The sequence below is a fragment of the Cebidichthys violaceus genome, unplaced genomic scaffold (assembly GCF_023349555.1).
Source record: "Cebidichthys violaceus isolate CVI_PGR_0920_01 unplaced genomic scaffold, fCebVio1.0.p SCAF_32, whole genome shotgun sequence".
Lineage (NCBI taxonomy): Eukaryota > Metazoa > Chordata > Actinopteri > Perciformes > Stichaeidae > Cebidichthys > Cebidichthys violaceus.
The window spans coordinates 1222101-1246138 of record NW_027176506.1 but is presented as its reverse complement, the minus strand read 5'-3'; the positions used below and the strand labels follow the sequence as shown (position 1 = coordinate 1246138).

The following is a 24038-nucleotide window of genomic DNA, read 5'->3' as shown; positions in this document are numbered from 1 at the left end:
TATGGAGTACTGTGGATGCAGCGCTACGTCTGTGTTTCTATCAGAAAGAATAAAGTGAACATGATGAAACAGCAGTGTTATTTTGATCACTTCTCAGGGGGTCTCGGGTGAATTGTGCGTATTCTTGCCGTGCTGTTAGTTAGTAGTCTGCTTTTTTATTTAGAACTGATGATTGCAAATGTAGTGTGCATCGACCCAGTAGTAGAAACACTACCCTATCTGTTTTGAGCATGTGGCCTGATCTGACCCATCGCACCTCTGACTGTGCTTCACTGAGATACTGTAGCACCGGGTGAAACTGTAGCAGATGCAAAATATCATGCTGCTCAGCTTTTCCTGGACAACCAAAATTGACCAAGAAGGTAATTTAAAGAGGTATTTTTGGACACTTGAGTCTGCAGCTTTTACTCAGACGTATTGAGGTTGATCAGTCACAATCTATGGGGCTGATTAGCTTAAAACAAGAGGAGTTGGCTAAATACAAGTCAAAGTTCTTTTCCATGTATTCAGAACTTGAAATGCATGCTCCCCTTTGTATTGATTCTGCTGTCATTACTTCAAATTAACTAAAGATAAATACTGTCAACAGAACAACAGTGAACTGTGTATAAATAGTGTTTTGTCAATGACGGATTTAATACACAATTGTCTTTGAGTGTGAAAGATCCACCCAATCACTTAATGATGAACAAGCCGATGCAATGAACCAAAGTCATTGTTTTAAAGTCTCAAGTCTTAGCTACTGTAAGAAGTACCAGGACCAACACGATCCATGGCAGCTCCATGTCCTAAACTTTGTGTTTCATGTCTCAATAGGTCCTCAGGTCCCCTTTTCAACAGATCAACATCCCTTTCTGAATCTATTGGCCTTACATCTCTAACAAAAGGTAAATTGAACAAACACTCAAAGGTTTAATTGAGATGTATACTTCAGGTAACTGGTTGCAAAAAGCCATGATGGCGACGGCCCTAATTCAAGATGGCGAAGGTCAAAATGCCGAAGTCATGGTTTTAAAACCCAATGGGTGACGTCACGACGACTACCTCCACGTATGCAGCCTGTGAGGAAACAGATGGTCTACGGCGGGGGGGCAGTACCAGATGGTTTTTGCACGTCTATTCTTTGTGTTCAAAGCTGGTATTTCTGCCCAGTTGCAGATAAAAATCAGGCTACAATAATATTTTTGCTATTATACTATTAGGTTTAGATTCCAGTTGTGGCTGTGCTGGATTGATTCAGATTTGTGTGATCCAAACATTTCCCATAACTCCAGAGTTTTGTGAAACGTCGAAAGTTGATTGAAAAAAAGATATATGTAATCATTTCTGAAATTCCCAACATGCTTTTATCCAACCAAATATGCTTTTCAATCCATATTTGCTGGCGTTAAGCTTTTCATAAACAACATTTTCACTGCTAGAGTCCACTATTTAAACAGTAATGGAGCAGGAGCAGGCCATAGGCTGTATATAAGAAGTGGGCATAGTCGTTATGACATCACCCATTGGTTTATGGACTGCCGTTTTCAGACCTTGAGTTTGGCCGTTGCCATCTTGTTTTTTTTTTGCAACCAGAGGAGTGCCCCCTCATGGCCATTAGAAAGAATGCAAGTTTAAGGCACTTCTGAATTGGCTTCACTTTTCAAAACTGGAGGTTGCACCTGCTGCAGGCGTACCTGGCTTTTAAAAGGAATGGGAGATGACTTCATATTACGCCCACAACACACCTAGAGTTTAAACATAACCCCTTTGCCCCCTATGCTTTACTTTTACCATTTAACAAAATTGGATGTCCTAAATGCACTTGCGCCAAGTCTAGTGATGTCATCAGATTCATGACTCAAGTCGAGTCCACACCTCTGCAATAAACTATCAAATCAAAATAATGTGCTTACACATGTTTAGCCAAACATAAAATGGTCCAATCAAGAGCTGTAGTTATGATCTGATGTCAAATGGTATCTCAGCTCAACCGGTCACCTGTGGTTGTGTGCTCCTGTAGCGTGGAGGACCTTGGCGGAGCAATGAGCGGGGTCGGGGCTGAGCTGGGGCCGGGTCCCAGAGTCAAGGCCATATACAGGGGAGCCGGCAGGGAGGCTTTCAGCGGCGGAGGGAGGGAAGGCTTCAGTGTAGCCGGTGGTTTCAGGGGGCTTTTAGAGGTGCTGGGGCTGCTGTCTGGGCTCTCTTCGGATTTCATTGTTCTACTTTTCACACAGGAGGAAGAGGAGGAGGAGCCGCCCTGAGCAGCCGGATGCACCACTGGGGGTAAACAGGAAGTCCACTGTTAAATACTGTACAGTAATACTTTTCTATTTCAATCACATACAAACACATGTAGCAGCAGGCACAGTAAAAAACTCTAGTCTGAAATAATGCTGGAGCTGAACGCAAGAATCAAATATAGAGCAATATAGAGCTGTTTGTCTTAACATTGATTTGTAGTATGGCGAATACACAACAATCCCAAAACTCATCTGCGAATAACCCTAACCCTCTGATCTGGACTGTCTTTGTCAAAGCCCAAAGAGAGGCCTTTACTCAGCATATTTCATAATTTAACAAAGCCATAGCCAACTTTTAAAGACACTTGTCCTGGGTGACTCATCATACATTCATAGTTTTTTACCAGCCCATGATACTGGATAGCTATTTGATTTGACGTTATAGTTCAGTCACTCAGGCTTTTGCAAAACTCACATGACAGTAAGCAGTGGGTTTAGAGATGTCTAAGGAGGATAGAAAACATGTCTTCTGGGTTCAGAGTAAGAACAACGGACTGATTCCAACAGAGAGAGGTCTCTTCCATTAAAGTCAAAACAAGCCATGTAGTTCAAAGATGGTGCTGGATTGAATTTTCGCTCAAAGACTTGGAGAATGGAATGACTTTACTGCTACTTTAGCATACACTGTTTTTTAAACGAGATGTGGTGGATTACAGATTACATGGTTGGAAGATCCATCCATTTTCCTCCGCTTATCCGGGGTCGGGTCACGGTACGACCCAGAGTTCGTGACCATAGGTGAGGGTAGGAACGTAGACCGACCAGTAAATTGAGAGCTTCGCCTTCCGGCTCAGCTCCCTCTTTACCAAGACGGTCCGGTGCAGTGCCTGCTTTACTGCTGCAGCCGCACCGACCCGCCTGTCGATCTCCCGCTCCATCTCACCCTCACTCGTGAACAAGACTCCGACATACTTAAACTCCTTCGCTTGAGGTAGGCACTCCGTCTCCAGCAATCCACTGGTTTGCGGCAGAGCACCGTGGCCTCACATTTGGAGGTGCTAACTCTCATCCCCACCGCTTCACACTCGGCTGCAAACCGCCCCAGTGAATACTGGAGGTCACGATCCGAGGAGGCCACCAGGACCACATCATCTGCAAACAGCAGAGAGGCGATCCCGAGACCTCCGAACCTGACGTTCTCCTCCCCCCGGCTGCGCCTAGATATTCTGTCCATGAAAGTCACAAACAGGACCGGTGACAAAGGGCAGCCCTGGCGGAGGCCAACACCCACCGGGAACGTGTCTGACTGAATACGGACACAGCGCCTACTGCAGTCGTACAGAGACCGGATGGCCCGTTGTAACGGGTCCGGCACCCCATACTCCTGCAGCATCCCCCACAAGAACCCCTGAGGGACCCAGTCGAAAGCCTTCTCCAAGTCCACAAAGCACATGTAGACTGGTTGGGCAAACTCCCAGAATCCCTCCAGTAGTCTTGCGAGTGTAAAGAGCTGGAAGATGTGATATTTATTTACAATGGCCGATGCGCTGTTCGCTGGCTTATGATGCATTTCTTCAGCCGCGCGTCCCGTTACACTGTTGAATGATTTATTTTCCTCCATGTCTCGTAACGTGGACAGAGAGCAGACAGGGGGGGGAGTACAGTGGAAACAAAAGTAGAAGCTGCGATGATGGCTACACTGAATTCATGTGAAACAAAAGGTCAGAGAGTAGAAAAGATTGCCTACCATCTAGTGAGTTCATATTCTCAACATACTTTCCAATAAGGGACTTGATGAGCTGCTGGGTGGTTCTATCAGATAACCATCCAGGACTGTGACGTGTAGTTATGGATTTGTTCCACATTTTGGAGGGAATGTACACTCACAATGCTGGATTCATTCATTCAGTTTCTGTTTCTACACTCTTACTGTTACTCTAATCAACAAAGTTAAAAAAATGTAATCCATTTAAAAGTGTACAACTTCAGAGCCATAACCCTGCTGACTGGCGTTTACCTGGCCCTGGGCGGGACCCTCTCAGAGGGGCGCGGTCAGGAGCCTCCTCCAGGGTCATTGAGCGAATCACAGTCTCGCAAACAAACTGAGTCCCGCTGATGTCATCCTCCCCTTCCTCCTGAGCTGGGACTCCGCCCCCCTCTGCTCCAGATCCCCCCCCATGAGGGACATCTGTGGACCAGTAACAGGTGGACAAAGGTTATGTCTGTTAGCCAGATCAGGGACCACCTTTATCAGTGCCAGGTTCTTCCTCTTGCATACATTGAGAACCACTGCTGACCATAAACACCAACAATCCCCAGTGGTCCGCTGGTATAATCGCAGGAAAACCCGTTCCTATGCAGACACACAAACAAACTCTACCGTCCCCCATGGACTTGTTTCAGCTGTTATTTGGAAACCAAGGAAATAATGTGTTTCAGAGTGAACTTATGGCCATAATGCATTTACTTCATCTTGTTTCTCAGCAGGACTGAACACCTGTGGCTCCTGTCACACCCTGTTTACACTTGGTTTTAAAATGCGTCTTGCACAATCGGATCAGTGGTTGACAAAGTGCATCGCTGCCTCTCGTTGGTTAAAGAACAACGCATTTGGCAAACCGAAAACAATGTACATTTATATTTGCATATAGAGTGGGAAAGAGAGGTCCCTCAAGACACACTGTAGTGCCAGGTGTGAACAGGGCCTAAGGGATACAGAGGACCACATGCTGTAACAAGCGTTACATCCAGGTACCACTCAGTCCAATTTAATTAATCAAATGTATATCAGAATTAAGCATGTTTCTGTCTTGAGGACATGAAGATGAACTTACAGTCAACCATCATCTTCATGCTGCAAACTCCACCGTTCAACCAGTCGGTGCAGTTTTTCACTGTGCTTTGCATTTCATTACAGGAGATAAATAAATATCGCTCTTCTCACCGAGACTATATGAAGAAGCAGGCTGGTCCACATTCTATCACTTTAACTTGTCAAGGTCTCCTGCAATTGTAGTTTTTCTCTTGGAAGAGGTTAAGGGTACTCCAAAGGGAAGTATTGACCATATATGGCATTGTGGGGTCACTGATAGCAGATGAACAGGTGAAATGTATCATTGTTCTTTGTATTAGGGGCTGAGTACATCCGTTTAATAAATACAAACGCCTGTGTTAACACATGGGCATGCTTTGATACATGAGGCCTCAAATCATGTTCAGCTGTCACTCAGCTGTCTTTTCATTTACCAACTCATCAACAAAACTCCATCGAGAGCCTTAAAAGACTTTGAATAGAAAACTCATTTACCCATGATGCTATTGATGACTTCTGTTTCTTCCTGGATGAGAGCCAGAGAGGGACTGCCCTTGTCCTGCAGGTGTCCCTCTTGAGGCAGAGGGGACATGCACGGGGTCATGTCTGGACGGAGGAAAAGGTCAGTCAGGTCTCTGAAGCTACCCACACATTACACTGACACAGGTCTGTGCTTTGTAGTTACAATAGGAGCTGCTACCAAAAACAAAACACAGACATGTCTCACTCTGCTCCAGTATCAGGCGTCTGCATCTTTGATTCAAAACACTATCAGCTTTTGGACACGAGCTCCCTTAACCAACTGGAAACTACAAGAAGTCTTCTTACCAGCAGGGGTGTTGTTTGGGACACTCTCCAGCTCTTGGACGATGTTGATGTCCAACAGCTCAAAAGATAGAAGATCCTGAGAGATGAACAGAGAGCTAATAAAATGCCTTTGAGCTGCTGCATTATGGGACATATAGGAGGGTGTGTTTTAGGAGTTAGGAGAGCCATACTACGGATTCACTCAGGATATCGCAGCTCCTGTTTAGAGGTTTTGGCCATTCTTTTGTCTGATCGGTCTCATGTGACTTTCCCACATGAATGAAAGTCAGTGAGTCAGTCATTTATTAAGGGAGAATTCCAAACATTTTCTGGTTTCAGCCTCTCCGATGTGATGATTTTCTGCTTTTTATTGTAGAACTGACCATCTTTGGGTTTTGGATTGTTGGTTAAACAAAACAAGACATTTGAAGGCATCAACTTGACTCTGGAATGTGAAGTGAAAAGAGAGGTGTTTTGAATAAGGAAACTTGAAAATGTTCTGTTAATTTGTCTTACCGCTGATACTGTATTTGCCATTTCCTGCATGTGCTTCACAATACAAACACTTTAATGTCAGTGCAGTGGTAAAAACAGAAGTGTTGACGCATCATGTTGTTATGAAATGAGTTGTAGTACACGTTTACCAAAGCGTAATAAAAGGTAAAGGCTCAGTTTAGGGCTGACATTACATTATAATAAATAACAGATGTTGACTCATCTCATTCCATGTTAATGAAGAGAAGATGTCTCTACGCCATCACCTCCAACACTACACTGATCATTAGCACTACAGGTAAGAGGAACATATGTGTCCCTTTAAAGGGATCCAATTACAATCCAGTAATACAATATATATAGGATATGAATAAGGGCCAATCTGCATAATGACTACTTGTACTTTTGGTACTTTTGGTATTACACATCTGTACTTTTACAATACTTAAAGTTAAAATGCAGGACTTTCACTTACTGTGCTAAGTGCTACTTGTATTAAAAGTAAAGGGTCTGAGTACCTCTACCACCACTGTGTGTGTGTTAAATATTAGACAACAATTTGATTGTTTGACTGTGATTATGAGGTTGCTCAAGTGTAATTATGCAATTTCATAAACCTACAACACAACACATTAAAAGCATGCTGGTGTGTGATGGTCGTTCACGCGGCCTTAGTGCAGCGTGTGCAGGAGGGTGATGACTGCAGCTTGTACTACCTGTGCAGTGAGCAGGTCCACAGAGGGGATGTAGTACTCCTCTTGGTCCACTGACATTAGTGGCTGCTCCCTTGCTGCACAGGCTTTTCCATCCTTTGCAACTGGGTTCTTACCCTGCAGACAAAGTCACATCTTTTCAGTTCCATATCGCACACAGTACACTGTGTGTGTGTGTGTGTGTGTGTGTGTGTGTGTGTGTGTGTGTGTGTGTGTGTATATACGGTAAAGGTATCAGTGTGTATTTCTGATAATCCATAGAAGGGTCCAGCTGCAGAGTTCCAGGCTTAGGCCCGCCTCCTCCGCTGGACCCTTTATGAAACAGTGTATGCCAGAGAGGATCATGGGTGGGGCAGAGAGGAGCCGCCTGTTTAGAGCTATGAGGCCTACTTGCAAAAGCAAAAGCCTTAACAACGGGACAAAGCCAAAATCCCACCAGATCCTGAATATGTGAGTGTGAGATGTGGTTTGAATTCAGGTCCACCAATTTTCACAAAAGAGAAGAATAACTTATACGACCCGCTCTCTTTAAAAGAATAACCTCATAACCTCTTTTAAATAAGGCGACTCTTGTTGTTTTCATCCACTGCCATACCTGACGGATGACACCACACACACACACACACACACACACACACACACACACTTGTGTGTAGTGCTCATGCTCGATTGTCGAGCGAGCATGTCAGCGTTGATGAAGAAGAGCTATAAACACACGTGATCTTCCACCAGTGGTCCTGGTGAGGGAGCTGGGTCCCGGCACCGGAGGTGTCAGAGCCTGGAGCTCTGAAGCGGGACCCCATTGATTTACGCATTGAGTCATGAGATTCCCGTTTTCATTCATCCACACATTGGTTCTACCTGTGGCGTGACACACGGTGACACCAGTATCCCATCAGCCATCATGGGCGCTGGGGCCAGAGGATCGACCACGATGCTGCACCAGACCCGGGGTCCAAACTGCTCTCCAGCGTGGGCCAGGCGCCAGTGGGAGGTGTAGGAGCCCTCTACGGCAGGAGCACACAGCGCCACACTCACTATACCAACCTGGGCAACAGAAAACATGAGGCGTCATCAACATTTAAAGAAGGAAGGGATGTGTTGTACACAGAGCAGCGTGGTGCTGAACACAGCCACGTGATGCAGTGGTGCAGACAGACAAGAAGGATGACAACAACAACAGGGTACTTTTCCAATAATAGGTGTAAAAGAAGACGTCCTCTGACCTGTCCTGGCTGGAGGAAGGGAACAGACACTTCTCTCCAACGGTCCCCAGAACCTACCGCCAGGTTTCCCCACATGAACTTCAGCTGCAGGTAGCAAAACAAGAGCAGACATGATGCTCACTGGTCAATGGCAGTTTCTATGACGACAGTATAAATCAATAATTAAGTGAAAGGTGTCACTCATAGTGCCGAACCCACAGGTAATTATCACCAACTCTGACGCCTTAAAATACATATTGAAAATATATTATGAGCCCATTAAGGACAATTGCAACTGACTGTTTAGCACCTAAAAAGGCTGCAAATCCTTAGTAAGTCTGCAGCTAAGAGTTACAGCAACGCTAACGACAGAGTTGTTTGAGCTAGCAGCGGATGTCAGACTGCTAGCAGGTCTCATGTTTACCGTCTGTACGGTCACAGCTCAGCCCCTCCTCTCCTGTCACTCTGGGTACATCTCAAGTCTGTTATTTGTCATCTCCTCGATCCTCGCTTGAACCGGAAGTTGTTCTGCTCCCTCATATTGACGTCCCAAAGCTCTTATTTAGCTCTGAGGAGCGAGGATGGAGGAGAGAGGAGAGATCTCTGAGGAGACATGAGCGAGGACGCACGAGAGCAGCCTTCCAGGAAGTGTTTTAACGGCGGACACGCCCCTCATTTTTCATCTGTGATGTGATTGGACGCTGCAGCTGATCAGACTGACTGGAGTTTAACACCAGAGTGAAGACAGATCACATTAAACTCTAGTTTATCTTTGATATGTTTTCTGATTCATTGTCTGGCTTAAATATGTGTTCACTGATCTGAACAACAAAAGAACCAAAAACAACCTTCTTCATTTATTACAAAGATTTGTCTTTTCATGATCTGATATTTCCCTCAATAACTTTTATTATGGAAACGATTAAAGTCAGAGATCTTTTTACATCACTGATCATCATTTCATTCAGTCACGTGAGGCTGATCATTCTGAGGGTTTGATGAGTTTTATCATTTAACCTGAAACATGGAGCCTAATACATTCATTCCAGTGTTCAAGAGGAACCATAATCATGTTCTGGGTCATTTAATAATGACGTCACAATAAGTCATAAATAAGACAAACGCATTCTGCCTACAAGTGGATCCTGTGCTCATAAACAGAACACAGTTTATTAAAGAGGTGACAGACTACAGAGAGAACACACCTCTACTCTAACAGTGATGAAGGCTCTTTATTAGTTATTAGTGACTATTATGAAGTACAGTGATCATGTGAACAGACACAAACTATCAAACGTCTCTCCAGCTGTTACAGATGTACCCTCTATCTCTCGCCTGCTCTCTCTGCTGCACCGACTACTTAAACCCGTCTCACCCTCACTGCCAGTACGCCAGACTGTCCCACGTCTACCCTCAGACTGGTTCCCCGGTGCCGACCCGGCCTGTTTGGACTCCTCCTCCTTGCCTCTGTCCCTCTGGGACTGTCTGCCTTCTCCCCTGACGGCTTGGCGTTCCACCGAGTGGATTTCTACACGGGTGCGGATCCAAGATCTTTCTATAGCTTCATAGATTCATCCTCTGGGATCCCCAAATGTTAGTATACAACCATCCATTCAATATATGCCAGGATACTTCATTCTGAAGCGGTGGATCGACCGACCAACAAACACTGGCATCACTGGAGCCGAGCCTCTACTTGGTCTCCAGGAGATGATTTCCTTCTTGGTGCCACCTGGACCTTTTGACCAGCTCCACTGAGAGGTTGAAATTTGTATTCACAAAAAGTTGGCAGACTTAGATATATCAACCGAGCCCATTCTCCCCAGACGACGAACCTTTTCCATGTTAGACACTCCACTACCTTTCCTTCAATGGCACACGAGTTCTTCTAATCCACTCGACACACTTCACACTTGTGGAAGAGTAGAATGGGCAACAGAAGAGTACCTTTGTGTCAGCGCTCCAGCAGATTGTTCCAGTGTTCCTCATCTTCCAGTACTTGATAAACTTGGTCCCAGGACGCAGTCGGGTTCCATCGGGAAGGTTTTCGTCCAGAAATGCAGCCGTCATGGCTGGAACCACCAGGGGACAGGGACGCTTTGGACGCCTGGGCAAGAAACAAAGTCCTTTAGACCTGCATTGATCTGGAGTTGAATTTTAAACCAGGTTTGATAACTTCTTTAACATCCCAGAAGATTTCAATTCATCTTTATGTTGGAGCCATAATGTAGTTTTGTTGTTTTCTTTTATCTTTGAGGGAAACGCGAGGTGAATTTAGACATGCAGTTCTGACATTGAACACAGGGTGGCGCATTGACCTAAAAGTGCATACAGGTAAGTGCCTGGTGATGAGAATCACGTGTGGACGGGAAGCTAACAGTCCAACTGTCAGCATGGACGTGTTGTCCTGTCCTGCTGTGTTGTTACTAAGCATTTAAGATGCATTGACACAAGTAAGATTGAACAATGGCAAACGTTTTAGCCATGGCCCTCAAGTAGACCCCATCTATTTGAACCATTTATCCATATTACATCTAGCTAGTTATTTAAAGGTTTTTACATTATTTTTAGCTATTTCACAATTGATTATAACATTTAAGCTAACTATATTTAACATGAATCCATTACTTTTAGCCATCTATTTCAACCCTTTATCCATATATACGTTTCCACTTCTGTGCTTGCTGGCTCATTTATAGCTGGATCAATACAATTATTTCTATTTGAATTGTATTTTATATTATTTCAAATGTGTTGAGCTACTCCACAATCCTCCGACTACAAATACAAAACAACCCTGCTTGAGAATCACTGGCCTGCACCTTTTAGTGAATATTTTGTTTTCATTTACTGAGACCTGAGAAAAGGTCTTTTTGCTCTATTATAACCAATCTCGTCTGACCGATTTGTTTTTAGTAACCTACTCAGGGCTATTGTGCTGGGTGGCTCGAGGCTGCAGGAGGACAGGAGAGGAGCTTCCATCTCTGTGGGAGGAGCTCCACTGTATGCCCCGCCTTTCCATTCTCAGCTGTTTCCGGATCTCCTTGACCTCGGCTTTCAGCAGGCGCTTCTCTGCTTTCAGTCGCTGCTTCTCCGCCTTTCGGAAACTGCGGTCACCTCGCCTGTAGAACCTGAAGGGACACCAGAGTTGGAGCCAGTGTGCCATGTGGACAATGAGTCACATCTCATTTGTTGATTTCATGTTTGAATGGATAGTGTTTTGGAGCGTGGTGGGATCAGGTACTTATCCATAGTCAGCATTAGTATGTGTTGGTTAGTTTGGATTCCACACAATAACACAAACAGATGGAGGCATTGGTAGACCAGCAACCGCTTTATTTCCCCCCAATGGAGTCTGGTGGCTTTGGCGAGAGCATAGATGGATACGACGGGGGAAACGGCCGTCTCATGGCAAGGTAAAATATTCTGAATATAGCTTACAGATATTGATTTCTTTTAGGCGGGCCTTCCTGCTGCCCAGTCAACAGCAGAATACGACTTTGCTTCCGTGCGTATACTCCCGTCTGCTTCTCTAAGCTGGGGGCGTGTCAACCGCCATACACCGTAGGTGTAATACACTGATCATGGATATTAAGTACCTCATACAACACCGACCTATCCCTTTAAGCTGGAGTCCGTAAGTACTGACTGTCAGCTCAGGTAGTATTTATTTGGAATATCTAAGTTATACTTTCAGGCATGAAGCATCTATACTTTAACCAGCATACGGAGCGCATCACCTAACACTTCACCTGCACCGCACTAATACAACGTTCTCTGCTGCTTTTACTTCATGTTCCACTATGTTGACATCTTCAGATTTACCCCAGAGATAACGGGGACACACAGTGGTGTTCTACGTTCCGCAGGTTCTGTGCGTGTTCTCATTAAAGGAGGCCTTTGGCGCATCCTTTCACTCTTCTACCGCACTAAATTGGACTGATAGCGATTAAGAATATGAAAAAAATACATTACAGCAAAAAGCAACACTGTTGCTGCAAATTCCTAATTTTCAGTAGAATTTATCATTACGATTTACAAATTACAGACGTGGCGCGACCGCCACAATTTTTCAAATTACTGGAGGTTCCCAGGTAATAGTCTGTGTAAATAGGGCTTAAGACAGTCAACAGGATAGACATCACCTTACCCTCCGCTGCTCTACCATTAGCACTACTGACCCTGACTCTTCTTTGAGCCTGTTAGTGATCACTGGTGGAATCTTATGGTACTTTATATTGGACTCTAACAGCTGGACCCACAGAAGACAATCCAAAAATGTGTACCATGATCCAAAAATACATCACTATACACAAACATGTATTTTTTTATTTGTATTATGTACAGTCATATCTACAAAAATACAGAGCAATTTGCATGAATTACTCTGTAAACATTATTTCATACATTTGTGTTATAGGGTTACATGTAAAGTGATATATATGCATTTGTGAATCAATTTGTTCGCATGAAATTGCTTTTGCACATTTGTGGATTGCTTCCTGTCTCTCGTAGGCCATGTGACCTTTGTGACCTCACTCCTTTTTATTTGCATGACGCTTTTTATGTTGGCCAACCCAGAAGTTAGCATCGCACCGGTTCCCTGGATTTTCCCATTGGATTTGGGATTATTGCAGAAAATGAGCTCTGTGGTAAACACAATGGTATGATACTTACACACTATGTTTAGCAAGATAATCTTTACAACCGATCACCACATTCATGATGTTTGAAGCCTGGACACAATTGGCAGAAGTGAGACGCTAATGTTAGGCGTTAAAATGATTAAATTAAAATTACCATGAAGACATTTAGCCACTTCCCTTTCTTAAAATCTGTAAAGGCTTATGAATTCACGATATATTCTTTATCATAGAACAGAATGTTAAGACCTCTTAGGCTTGTGTTAACCACAGACACTATTTCAGCCATCCAAACCCATTCAAACAAACTCTGATCTCTGCTATTGAACAGCATGGACGGTGTTGTGTCGTACCTGCTGTGGTCTGGGGCGGGTGATCCGTGCTCTGGGATGGACAGAGGAGTCCTGGCTCTCACCAGGTTGTGACTGGGATCATGAGAGAAGCTGCAGGGCTCGCACAGAGTACAGGAAGTACACACACTGACCAGAGACGCAGGGAGAGGAGAGAGAGAGAGACATGAGACAAATCCAAAAGGACATCCTTTAGAGTCCACAACACTGTCCACCGAGACAGGCTGAGGGTCAAATGGAGGGATAAGCAGAGCAGCTGCAGTCAAACTCTTCAGGTAAACCCAAACTGAATCCCGTTTTTAAGTTTCAGATAAAGAAACATGTCTGTGTAGTAATAGTAAGTGGACTGTACTGGTTTCTCTCTTTTCTAGTCTTACGTCCACTCAAAGCTCTTTAACACTGCATGTCATCATTCACCCATTCACCCTGATGACAGGTCTACCATGTAAGGAATCACCTGTCCATCAGGACTACAACATTCACACTCTGATGACAGGTCTACCATGTAAGGAACCACCTGTCCATCAGGACTACAACATTCACCCTGATGACAGGTCTACCATGTAAGGAACCATCTGTCCATCAGGACTACAACATTCACCCTGATGACAGGTCTACCATGTAAGGAACCACCTGTCCATCAGGACTACAACATTCACCCTGATGACAGGTCTACCATGTAAGGAACCACCTGTCCATCAGGACTACAACATTCACACCCTGATGACAGGTCTACCATGTAAGGAACCACCTGTCCATCAGGACTACAACATTCACACTCTGATGACAGGTCTACCATGTAAGGAACCACCTGTCCATCAGGACTACAACATTCACACTGATGACAGGTCTACCATGTAAGGAACCACCTGTCCATCAGGACTACAACATTCACCCTGATGACAGGTCTACCATGTAAGGAACCACCTGTCCATCAGGACTACAACATTCACCCTGATGACAGGTCTACCATGTAAGGAACCACCTGTCCATCAGGACTACAACATTCACCCTGATGACAGGTCTACCATGTAAGGAACCACCTGTCCATCAGGACTACAACATTCACCCTGATGACAGGTCTACCATGTAAGGAACCACCTGTTCATCAGGACTACAACATTCACCCTGATGACAGGTCTACCATGTAAGGAACCACCTGTCCATCAGGACTACAACATTCACACCCTGATGACAGGTCTACCATGTAAGGAACCACCTGTCCATCAGGACTACAACACTCACACACCGTGGGCACAGCCACAGGAGCAACTTGGGGTTAGGTGTCTTGCCCAAGGACACATCGACTAGTGGAGCCGGGGATCGAACCGCCGACCCTCTGATTGAAGGAGGACCCTGCTACACCCACCAGTGTAGAGTAGAGCAGTGTCTCCATCCTCCTCCTCCTCTCTCTGACCTTATTATTAGATATTTTTTTGTACATGCCCTCTGGCGTTTTAGAGAATAATGCAGCGCTCAGCACATTGAGTAAAATCTACGCGCCATCTGCGGAGGCTTGAGCTGCGGCGCCAAGCGCTAGTACAACCGAAGCATTCGTCTCCACCGCATGGAGGAGTTACGCTGCGAGGTCGTCAGACACGCGTCTGCCTGGCAGACTCTGGCGGGGTTTCCAGCAGCGTATTGCAAGCACAGCGTAACATTAGCGAGTGTATTTACTTACATAAATGCTACACTACACTCCTCAAGGCCCATGCTAAGTTCTTGCTGATTTACATGAAGGGACTTCTCCCTAAGGTTAGTGCTCCAGTTCAGGCACACTAAAGGTGGGCCGACCTTTATGATGGATCAGTGGTATTCTCCTTTAAGTGAGAAGCCTCTCCTCTGAGTTCTGCTCAGCTTTTTTTTTCTTCTTTTTTTTTTTTAATTTCCTTTTTTTCATGAATTTAAAGTGGCATGACCCCTGACCCCCGAATGGATGCTTGGTTACAGGACTGCGATGCTAAATCAGTAGAGTACTCCTAAGGCCTTTCCACAGTCCTCAATCTTTTCTTTAAAAATAAGAGTTTTCAAAATAAATACGACCTCACATTGTGTCCTTCACGTTTACCCACGGGCCCTGAGACTTTTGTCCACCAATCAGAACATTTTCCGCATTGTTTTGCATTGTTTGACCACTCAGAAGCACTGTAAATGCTGTCAAACGTCATCAGCCAAAATGGTATCTGAGAAGCTGATTCACTTTCATTCATTCTTCTCCCAGCACAAAGCACAGGAAGACAAACAAAGTGAAGAATACACAGATGTGGAATTTAGAGATAGACGGTGGCAGGAGAGGACAGCATGAGTCTGGATAAGTAAAGAAGTTCCAGCACTACATTTAAAGCGACCTGCGATAGCCAGTTAGCTGCCGACAGCACATACCTGCACTGGTAGCCTCCTCCCGTGGTCTGCCCCCGGCAGGAGGAGCAGGGAGGCGTGGAGGAGGACGGAGCTCCAGGCAGAGTGGAGGAGGAAACCTCGGGGACCTGCTGGGCCTCTGCTCCTCCTACCGCTTCCCCTCTACCTCCCCCACCTCCTGCTCCTGCTCCTCCTCCTCCCAGGGGCTTGTGAATGCAGCACTGTCCAGAGAACTCCCGGCAGATCTTCTCCACCGCCTCACGGACTACCTGGTCCTTAAACTGGAGGGATAAAAGGGGGGTTGATGGGAGACAGGAGGAGAGCGCACATTTTGTGTTTTTGTGCTGTTGAATGAGTCAGTGAGTTTCTCCATCAGGTTGTTCTTACCTTCTCCATGTAAGAGGTGAACCAGGCTGGAGGAGTCTTGTCTTCTTCTTTGGTCCCCTTCATGTCTTTCAAGATCACCTGATCAACACAAGTTATGATATTCATTAGATAAAACATGCATATGATCTTGAACTAGGACTTGTTGTCTTGACTTTGGTCTTGACTTGGGTCTAGATCAGGGGTATTCAATTAAAATTCCAAAAGGTCCAGATTGAGTAAATCTACTCGTGCAAAGGTCCAGAACATTACAATAATATTGGGGGCGACTAGCTCACTAGGCTAAGAGGGTTGTTCTGGGAACCGGAGGGTCGGCAGTTCGACCGTGTTTGGGACGTGTTCTGAGTCGAAGTGTCCTTGAGCAAGACACTGTCCCCCTTGCGGCTCCCCGGGCGCCTGTCATGGGCAGCCCACTGCTCCCTGGTACAGGGATGGGTCAAATGCAGAGAAAAACTTCCCCCTCAACGGGATAAATATAGTGTAATAAAATAAATAAATAATAAATAAATAAATATCTAACTTGCGCTATTTAGTGCCATATATATATATATAGATATATATATATTCAAGAAGCCTAGTAGTAGTAACAACGTCTCTGTGTAGTAAACAACTGTCAAATCAAATAAATAAAGTACACATCAATTATTATTCTATATATATATATATATATATATATATATATATATATATATATATATATATATATATATATATATATAGACCTCTGCTGACTTCTTTCGACGCGAAGGAGCAGCGTCTCAACTCCAAGTTCCGAGCTCCTCACCCTGTCTCTGAGGCTGAGCCCGGCCACCCTACAGAGGGAACTCATTTCGGCCGCTTGTAGCCGCGACCTCGTCCTTTCGGTCACGCCACCCAGAGTTCGTGACCATAGGTGAGGGTAGGAACGTAGACCGACCAGTAAATTGAGAGCTTCGCCTTCCGGCTCAGCTCCCTCTTTACCAAGACGGTCCGGTGCAGCGCCTGCTTTACTGCTGCAGCCGCACCGACCCGCCTGTCGATCTCCCGCTCCATCTCACCCTCACTCGTGAACAAGACTCCGACATACTTAAACTCCTTCGCTTGAGGTAGGCACTCCGTCTCCAGCAATCCACCGGTTTGCGGCAGAGCACCGTGGCCTCACATTTGGAGGTGCTAACTCTCATCCCCACCGCTTCACACTCGGCTGCAAACCGCCCCAGTGAATACTGGAGGTCACGATCCGAGGAGGCCACCAGGACCACATCATCTGCAAACAGCAGAGAGGCGATCCCGAGACAGTGGAAACAAAAGTAGAAGCTGCGACGATGGCTACACTGAATTCATGTGAAACAAAAGGTCAGAGAGTAGAAAAGATTGCCTACCATCCAGTGAGTTCATATTCTCAACATACTTTCCAATAAGGGATTTGATGAGCAGCCGGGTGGTTCTATCAGATAACCATCCAGTGTAGATAGATAGATAGATAGATAGATAGATAGATAGATAGATAGATAGATATATACACACACACACACACACACACACACACACACACACACACACACACACACACACACACACACATGGCACTAAATAGCTCAAGTTAGATATTATTGTAATGTTCTGGACCTTTGCACGAGGAGATTTACTCAATCTGGACCTTTTGGAATTTTAATTGAATACCCCTGATCTAGACCCAAGTCAAGACCAAAGTCAAGACAACAAGTCCTAGTTCAAGATCATATAGCCCATTGTCAAGACTTGCTTCATCACTTTCAAATAAAAATGTGAAAAAATTAGAATCAAAGGCTAAATGGTAAGGTGTTATTTCTGCAACTGATTGTATTGTGTTCCACTGACAGGTGTTTGTAACACTTTGTCCACAGCATTTATGCAAATGAGGCGGAGCAAAATAACATTTTAAAACTCCTCTCTATATATAACGCAGTACAGTTCACTAGCAGCACAAACTACATCTGCCAAGATGATCATACAGCTGAATCAACACTAAGGTTTCAACAAACCTGAACATTCAAATCTTCATTAAGGGAGGATTTATTGCAGTATTAGACTGCATTAGTTTAAGGTGGTGTACCTAAGAAAACTGAGTGCATAATTAAACACTATTAATTAAAGGTAATTAAGTAATCTGAGGGAACAAATGACTGATCCACACCCTTTGTTAATGTACAAATACTGAAGTCCAGTGATGAGATGCATGATGTTCAAAGTTTGTCAAAATTCTGATCCGTGGCAGCTGACTAGTAAATGAACAAAGAAATTCCCAGGGGCCATATTGAAGGAATGTGTGTTGGGGTCTTACCATGCCCTGTTCTGGCACTGCAGCCTGGACTTTGCGGCTGACCACCTGGGCCAGAGCGGGACAGTGCTGCGGGGGTCTGAAACCCCTCTTGGGCTCTGTTCCGCTGGCCTTGGTGGTGGGGACCCTCGCCGGCTGGCCCCGGGTCTCATATACGTTCATGTGGAGTCGGTTCCCCTGCCTCGCTGCACTCTAGGAAATAGCAAATGCGTTAGTGTCACCTGCTGCCATTTCTTTTATTCATTTTAGATCAATTCAAACGAAGCTTTGTCTTTCTTCTGATAACAATACAATGCTTTGCTAGAGAGGAGACGTCAGCCTCCTGAAGCATTGCAGTACGTAACTTAAATTACAAGCCGTCAGAAACAGATCATATATAACCTCATCCAGGACTTTTTCCCAGCTTTGAGTATTACTTATCTTACTAGTAAAAGTATCATTTTGAATGTACATAGAGTGGGGATGGATTGTTTGGGTCTTCTGACTGTATTAATTGGTGGTAAAAGACGTCTTGTTTGCCTTGTTTTGTTTCAGCTGTGTGAATACCTACTGATGAGAGTCGTTTTTCTTTTGTACTGTTCAAATGACCACAGCAAACTGTTTAATGTCTGTTCTACTGCTATTCTTTTTCTATGGCCAAAATGTGCTGTACAGTACTTATTTGTTTCCCATAAGTACATCAAAGTTATCAACTTCAAGTCAATTTACCTTCAACGCCTCCTCATAGTCCACTGGAATACAAGCAGAAATATGAATTAACATGACATTAATGTGGAACCCATTATCATCTCACAGATCCATTTGGTTTTGTTCAGCATGCCGTGTCCTGAGGCTGTTTGTTCACTTACCTTGGCTGTTAATGGACACCTGGAAGAAGACAAGGAGAGATGCTTCATGTAAATCTGTGAACGTTCACACTATGCGGTTTGGTTTTGTGACACAGTGAATTAAAGGAGGCACACCAATAAGAACGCAGCTCAATGTACTCATCAGGGAGAGTAGGCTACTAGTCAGCGCGTGAAAACAGTTGGATCATGTCTTCTGCTGCTCTGGAGGAGCGTTCTCACTGCTAGGGGTGTGGGAAAAATGGATTTTTAGATCGTCTCTTAAAAGATTAAGACTCAATGCAGAAAACTCAATAATCGATAACTCATGCGGGTATGATGATAGAGACGCAATGCGTGACAGAGTCTTGTGTCACCATGAACACTTTATCACGGAGTAGCTTCACCACATGCTCCAGAGAGCTGGCTGGTCATTGCCTGTAACAAGGGGATATTTGTTTGAAGAGAAGTCTACATTATGTATTTGAGAATGAGGGCAGCTTGTTGTGTCACATGACTCATGCTGAGTTCTGTGTTCTCACTACAGGCCACATGTTACTGATCTTCTTGTTGGTGATCTTTGCTGTGCTTGGAAATGTGACCCTCCAGTTGACACATCTCTTTGTTTTGTTACTAATATTGAATTAATAAAAGATAATGGAAGAAATGTATCACTTTGTTTTATTATGAATGATTAAAATATACAGATAGTCACAGTGAGAGAAAATAAATCTGGTATAGAAACATGCTGATGCATCAAGATAAATCAAAAGTAGTGTTATAATGGCGTCGTAGCCCTCTGAATCATGAGCTCATTCATGTTTACCAGCTTTTATTATACTCTGTGTTTACTATGAACTGGCTCTGTGGCACTCTGAGAGTCTCTGAATGAAATGTGCGTTACAAATAAAATGCATTATCCTTATGCATTGATTTTAGGTGATATTGACCAACTTTACTGTGATGTTTGAAGAAAACAGTCAATGAGACAGAGTTTCTCACCTCCTCGTTCTCCTCGTCGAAATAGGTCAGCTGAAGACTGCACAGGCCAAAGGAGCGCTTCACCTACACACCCAACACACAACCAGATGTGATAAGGACTGACGGCTCATCACAGGAGGATGAGAGACATAAAGGGCCAAGGCCTAAGGGGAAAAATAAAGTGGTCACAATGTCAGACCTAACAGTCATTTCAATTCGGATGAACCCGACTGATCTTCTTCGTTCACACTCCTACTGGGTCCTAACTGACTGAAAGATGTTCACTTCTCTTCATTTGGCTCATGTTGAACCTATTATTCAGCAGTTCTTGTCCAATGAAAAACAGATGATGGTAAACCTGTACACCAAACGCATTCATTGGAGAAACAACAACTCAAAGTGACGTCTGACCTCTGTGACTCAGCAGCACTCAGACAAATGAAGTCCAGAGAGACGGACCATAAATCCGACAGTGCAGGGCTCCCAGCCCACACTTCACCGCCTGCCTCCACGCTGGCCCTGAACAATGCTACCGGCTAGAAAGCAGCTCCTCCGGTCTGTCACCCTCACACCTTTGAGAGGCTAGAGGCTCATTCTGATTGGGGCTTGGTACACCGTTAGCTCCTGTCCAGTTCATTAAGAGGAAGTCAATGACACAGGTTTAAGGAAGAGTTTCTGGAAATACATTTGGCCTCTACTCAGGAGAGTGACACTCGATGCAAGCTCCAGGTACTTTCAGGGTACTTCCAAAAACATGGTAAAGGTTAAACCGGTACTTATCTAGAGGGGAGCTAGCTATGAAGCGAGACATTCAGAGTCACAAAAACAGATGGGATTGAATCCTTCAGGTGAACCTTTAGTCTGCGAGACACTAAGCTACATTCAACACAAGAAATGTGGCTACCGTCTTTGGCTTGTTGGCTAAACGCTAGCAAGTGCTGCTAAATTAGCATTGCTAGCGTAGTGTCCCGCTACTAGAATCTCCTCTGTGCCCCAGTGCTACCATAATACAGCAGCTTAGCTGGATACAGATTGTGCTAACTCAGTCTATCTGTGAGCCACTGGCAGTGGATGCAGTGAAATAACACTGGTGTGTGCATTAAGTGTTTCCAGTAGACTGAGAGAGCTGTCAGAGCCTGCATTCAAACTGCATCCTTTTTATCCATTTATTGCTATTACATGACATCAGAATTGGCTTTTTGGATTCATTTTGGGTTCATACAGCCGTAGTACAGCGTGGCTCTCTAGATACGGAGAATACGGCTCAGTGAACTTCACAGAGCACCTCCGGATGAACCCAGACACGACCGCCTCTGGTGTCCCGCAGTGTCTGGGACTTCCACAACCTGTACGAAGAAACAATGGTGGGTATTTCGGCCATTACTGATGAAACTCTCCTCTCCTGTGCATGTATGAGTTGAACAGGCCAATCACATGCGTGGGGAAGTAAAGATTCAGCAGCTGAGTCACTTAGTTCTTGGCTCAAATGTTTTCAGAAACACATTTTAGCGTTTAGTGTTTTGGTAACACAAGAAATCTAGTCAACAGGAAAGCAGTTGAGAGCTTCACCTCGACCGATACAACTAAGCTTGTACTGTAAGTTGATTCTTCAGAAATTACGACGCCATTAGGAGCACAACACCCAGACACTTTGAGTCTCCAGAGTAGGGCTGGGTACCAAAAACCGGTGCCAATACAACCGGTGCCAACCGGACCGAAACGCAACGCAGATGTCGGTGCCTGAGTCGACTGAAATACATTCGGTGCTTCCTTTCGGTGCCTTTCGGTGCCGAGGCAAATATGCTCATATTTCTGCAAAAGAATTGCTGAAGTTTATTTATATGTATTTAAGTATACTGTAAACTGTTGTCAACAGTTAATATATTGTTCATAGTTTGAAGTTAAAAAGTTTGAAGCTGTAGTTTGAAGCCAAGAGTTTTGTATTTATTTATATTTATAGTATACTTCAAACAGTTAATATATTGTTCAATTTGAAGAAAACAAATTGCCTTGGCAATAAAAAAAAGCCTTTCTTTAATGTCGTCAATCGTCGTTTTGTGTGTTTGTTTTTTTAAAGTATGGGTTCAGGCAGCGTTTAGCACCGGTATCGTTTTAAAAGTATCGTTTTACCACCGGTATCAGAAAAAACCCAAACGATACCCATCCCTAGTCCAGAGTGGCTTCACTCTCTCCTGTCCATAGTCCGTTCACTCGTCTTCACTGTACTTTTGCATTTCTTCCTGGTCTTTTTGCATCTCTTTGGGGTCGTTTTGCATGCGATATGAATATGTATGAATATTCAACCAGTAAATCTTCATTGCTGATAATGATTCAATACATACCTTGGTAAAAATGTCTAAGTGGAAGATTTGTATTGACACAGCTGAACACAGACTAGTCTCTTTGATGTTGTAATGTACACTAACTAGCCTGTCACATGACTGCTATGGTTTCTAATGGTTTAGGAAATGTACATTGTACTGACTAGGCTAAAAATGGCAGCAAATATAAACAAATAAACAAATTATATGAAAGCCAGGCCTCTAATAACAGCCCATTGGAAACAGAGAGAGCAATGCATTGTGGGATTAGGACTACCTACAGCTGTTATATCATAATGTCTGATTGATCAATGTGTAACAGAGCTCTATGCACTGACGCTGACCCCCTCACAGCACACAGAGCACGTCTAGATGAGGTGTGATCCAGACTGTTGTGATGCTGGTAAACAGTGTGTCCATGGCGACACACCACCGTAACAACCCTCAGGACTGCGCTGTGTTCTCCCGTCACATCTACCGGTAGCTCTGCTGAGCGCGATGGACGCTTCTCACAGCTGTACCGTCTCAGCTGACGGTCGTTCATAGCATCGAACCTGTCATAGCATACGCGGAGCTGGGGCTAACGCAGCCCTCCGATGTAGCCCAGCGATGTCATCCATCACCATCACGAGCGCTGCTAAGTGTGTGAGAGCAGGTTACACGGTCGGTGTGTGTGTGTGTGTGTGTGTGTGTGTGTGTGTGTGTGTGTGTGTGTGTGTGTGTGTGTGTGTGTGTGTGTGTGTGTGTGTGAGGACGGGCCCGGCGGTTCTCCCCTCTCTTACCATGGCCTCCATCGACTCCCAGCTCTTGGTCTCAGATCCTGACAGGAGGAAATTTTTGGAATTTCCCCTGAAATTCACCTTCAGATTGATGTAGAAGTCCATGGCGTCGCCCGTCCTCGCCTTAACGCATATTACACACGACGGACACGGAGCGCTTTCCCCAACAGACGGAGGCTGTTCGGGTTAATCTCGCAAATTCGCTCCACTGTGATTTATCAGAGGGGGGGGGGGCGTATTCTGTGTTTACATCAGTGTCCTGGGCACGCCCACCCTGCACCATGTGCCCGGAACTAAATCGACACTTCCGCTTGTGCGGAAAGACTAAAAACAGCGGAGGAACTAAATCTAAAAGATGCATTCACTTTGAGGGCAGGACATGTACTGCAATACGTGAAAGAAACATAATTTACCTGAGTAAAATAATTTAAGTCACCGAAATGATAGAACTCCTTTATTTTATTTTATTTTATTTTATTTTATTTTATTTTATTTTATTTTATTTTATTTTATTTTATTTGGGCCCGAGCACCGACGTAGTCGGAGCGGAGGACCTATTGTTATTCTAATGTTTTTTATTATTATTATTATTATCGTACCAGTTTCATCGCAAAAAGGAGGTGCTTGGGATACTGGGAATCTTTTGAAATTTGGCACAAAATTCAATCGTGGTGAAAATTCCAGTATTATTGGGGTGTCCAGCTGCGGCATGACATTTTGGCTCGATAGCGCCCCCTACAGAGTAGCCCCAACTTTGGGTTTCACCTAGCTGTATGAAATTTGGTAGGTATGTGGAACGTGATGGGACGCACAAAAAAGTCAAATGGAGGTATATCCTAAACCAA

General features: G+C 44.5%; 1 protein-coding gene across 3 annotated transcripts in view; it reads right to left on the bottom strand.

Annotated features, from left to right (window-relative positions):
• The window catches only part of nbr1b (NBR1 autophagy cargo receptor b), a 34845-nt gene extending 11436 nt beyond the window's left edge, over nucleotides 1-23409 (bottom strand). For 2 of the 3 annotated variants that reach the window (XM_068724750.1, XM_068724752.1), the window contains exons 1-17: nucleotides 23197-23409; nucleotides 20115-20177; nucleotides 19137-19155; nucleotides 18997-19019; nucleotides 18292-18480; nucleotides 15993-16070; nucleotides 15630-15886; nucleotides 13251-13376; nucleotides 11179-11385; nucleotides 10202-10361; nucleotides 8276-8359; nucleotides 7911-8096; nucleotides 7053-7166; nucleotides 5863-5938; nucleotides 5530-5640; nucleotides 4240-4410; nucleotides 1981-2259 (exon numbers count right to left, since the gene is read on the bottom strand). In XM_068724750.1, coding sequence (XP_068580851.1) covers nucleotides 1981-2259; nucleotides 4240-4410; nucleotides 5530-5640; nucleotides 5863-5938; nucleotides 7053-7166; nucleotides 7911-8096; nucleotides 8276-8359; nucleotides 10202-10361; nucleotides 11179-11385; nucleotides 13251-13376; nucleotides 15630-15886; nucleotides 15993-16070; nucleotides 18292-18480; nucleotides 18997-19019; nucleotides 19137-19155; nucleotides 20115-20177; nucleotides 23197-23298 — 2245 coding nt within the window. In that variant the 5' untranslated portion in view covers nucleotides 23299-23409. The remainder of the gene's footprint in view (nucleotides 1-1980; nucleotides 2260-4239; nucleotides 4411-5529; nucleotides 5641-5862; nucleotides 5939-7052; nucleotides 7167-7910; nucleotides 8097-8275; nucleotides 8360-10201; nucleotides 10362-11178; nucleotides 11386-13250; nucleotides 13377-15629; nucleotides 15887-15992; nucleotides 16071-18291; nucleotides 18481-18996; nucleotides 19020-19136; nucleotides 19156-20114; nucleotides 20178-23196) is intronic. The other variant, XM_068724751.1, reaches the window with a different exon arrangement.
• Between the last annotated feature and the right edge of the window lie 629 nt (nucleotides 23410-24038).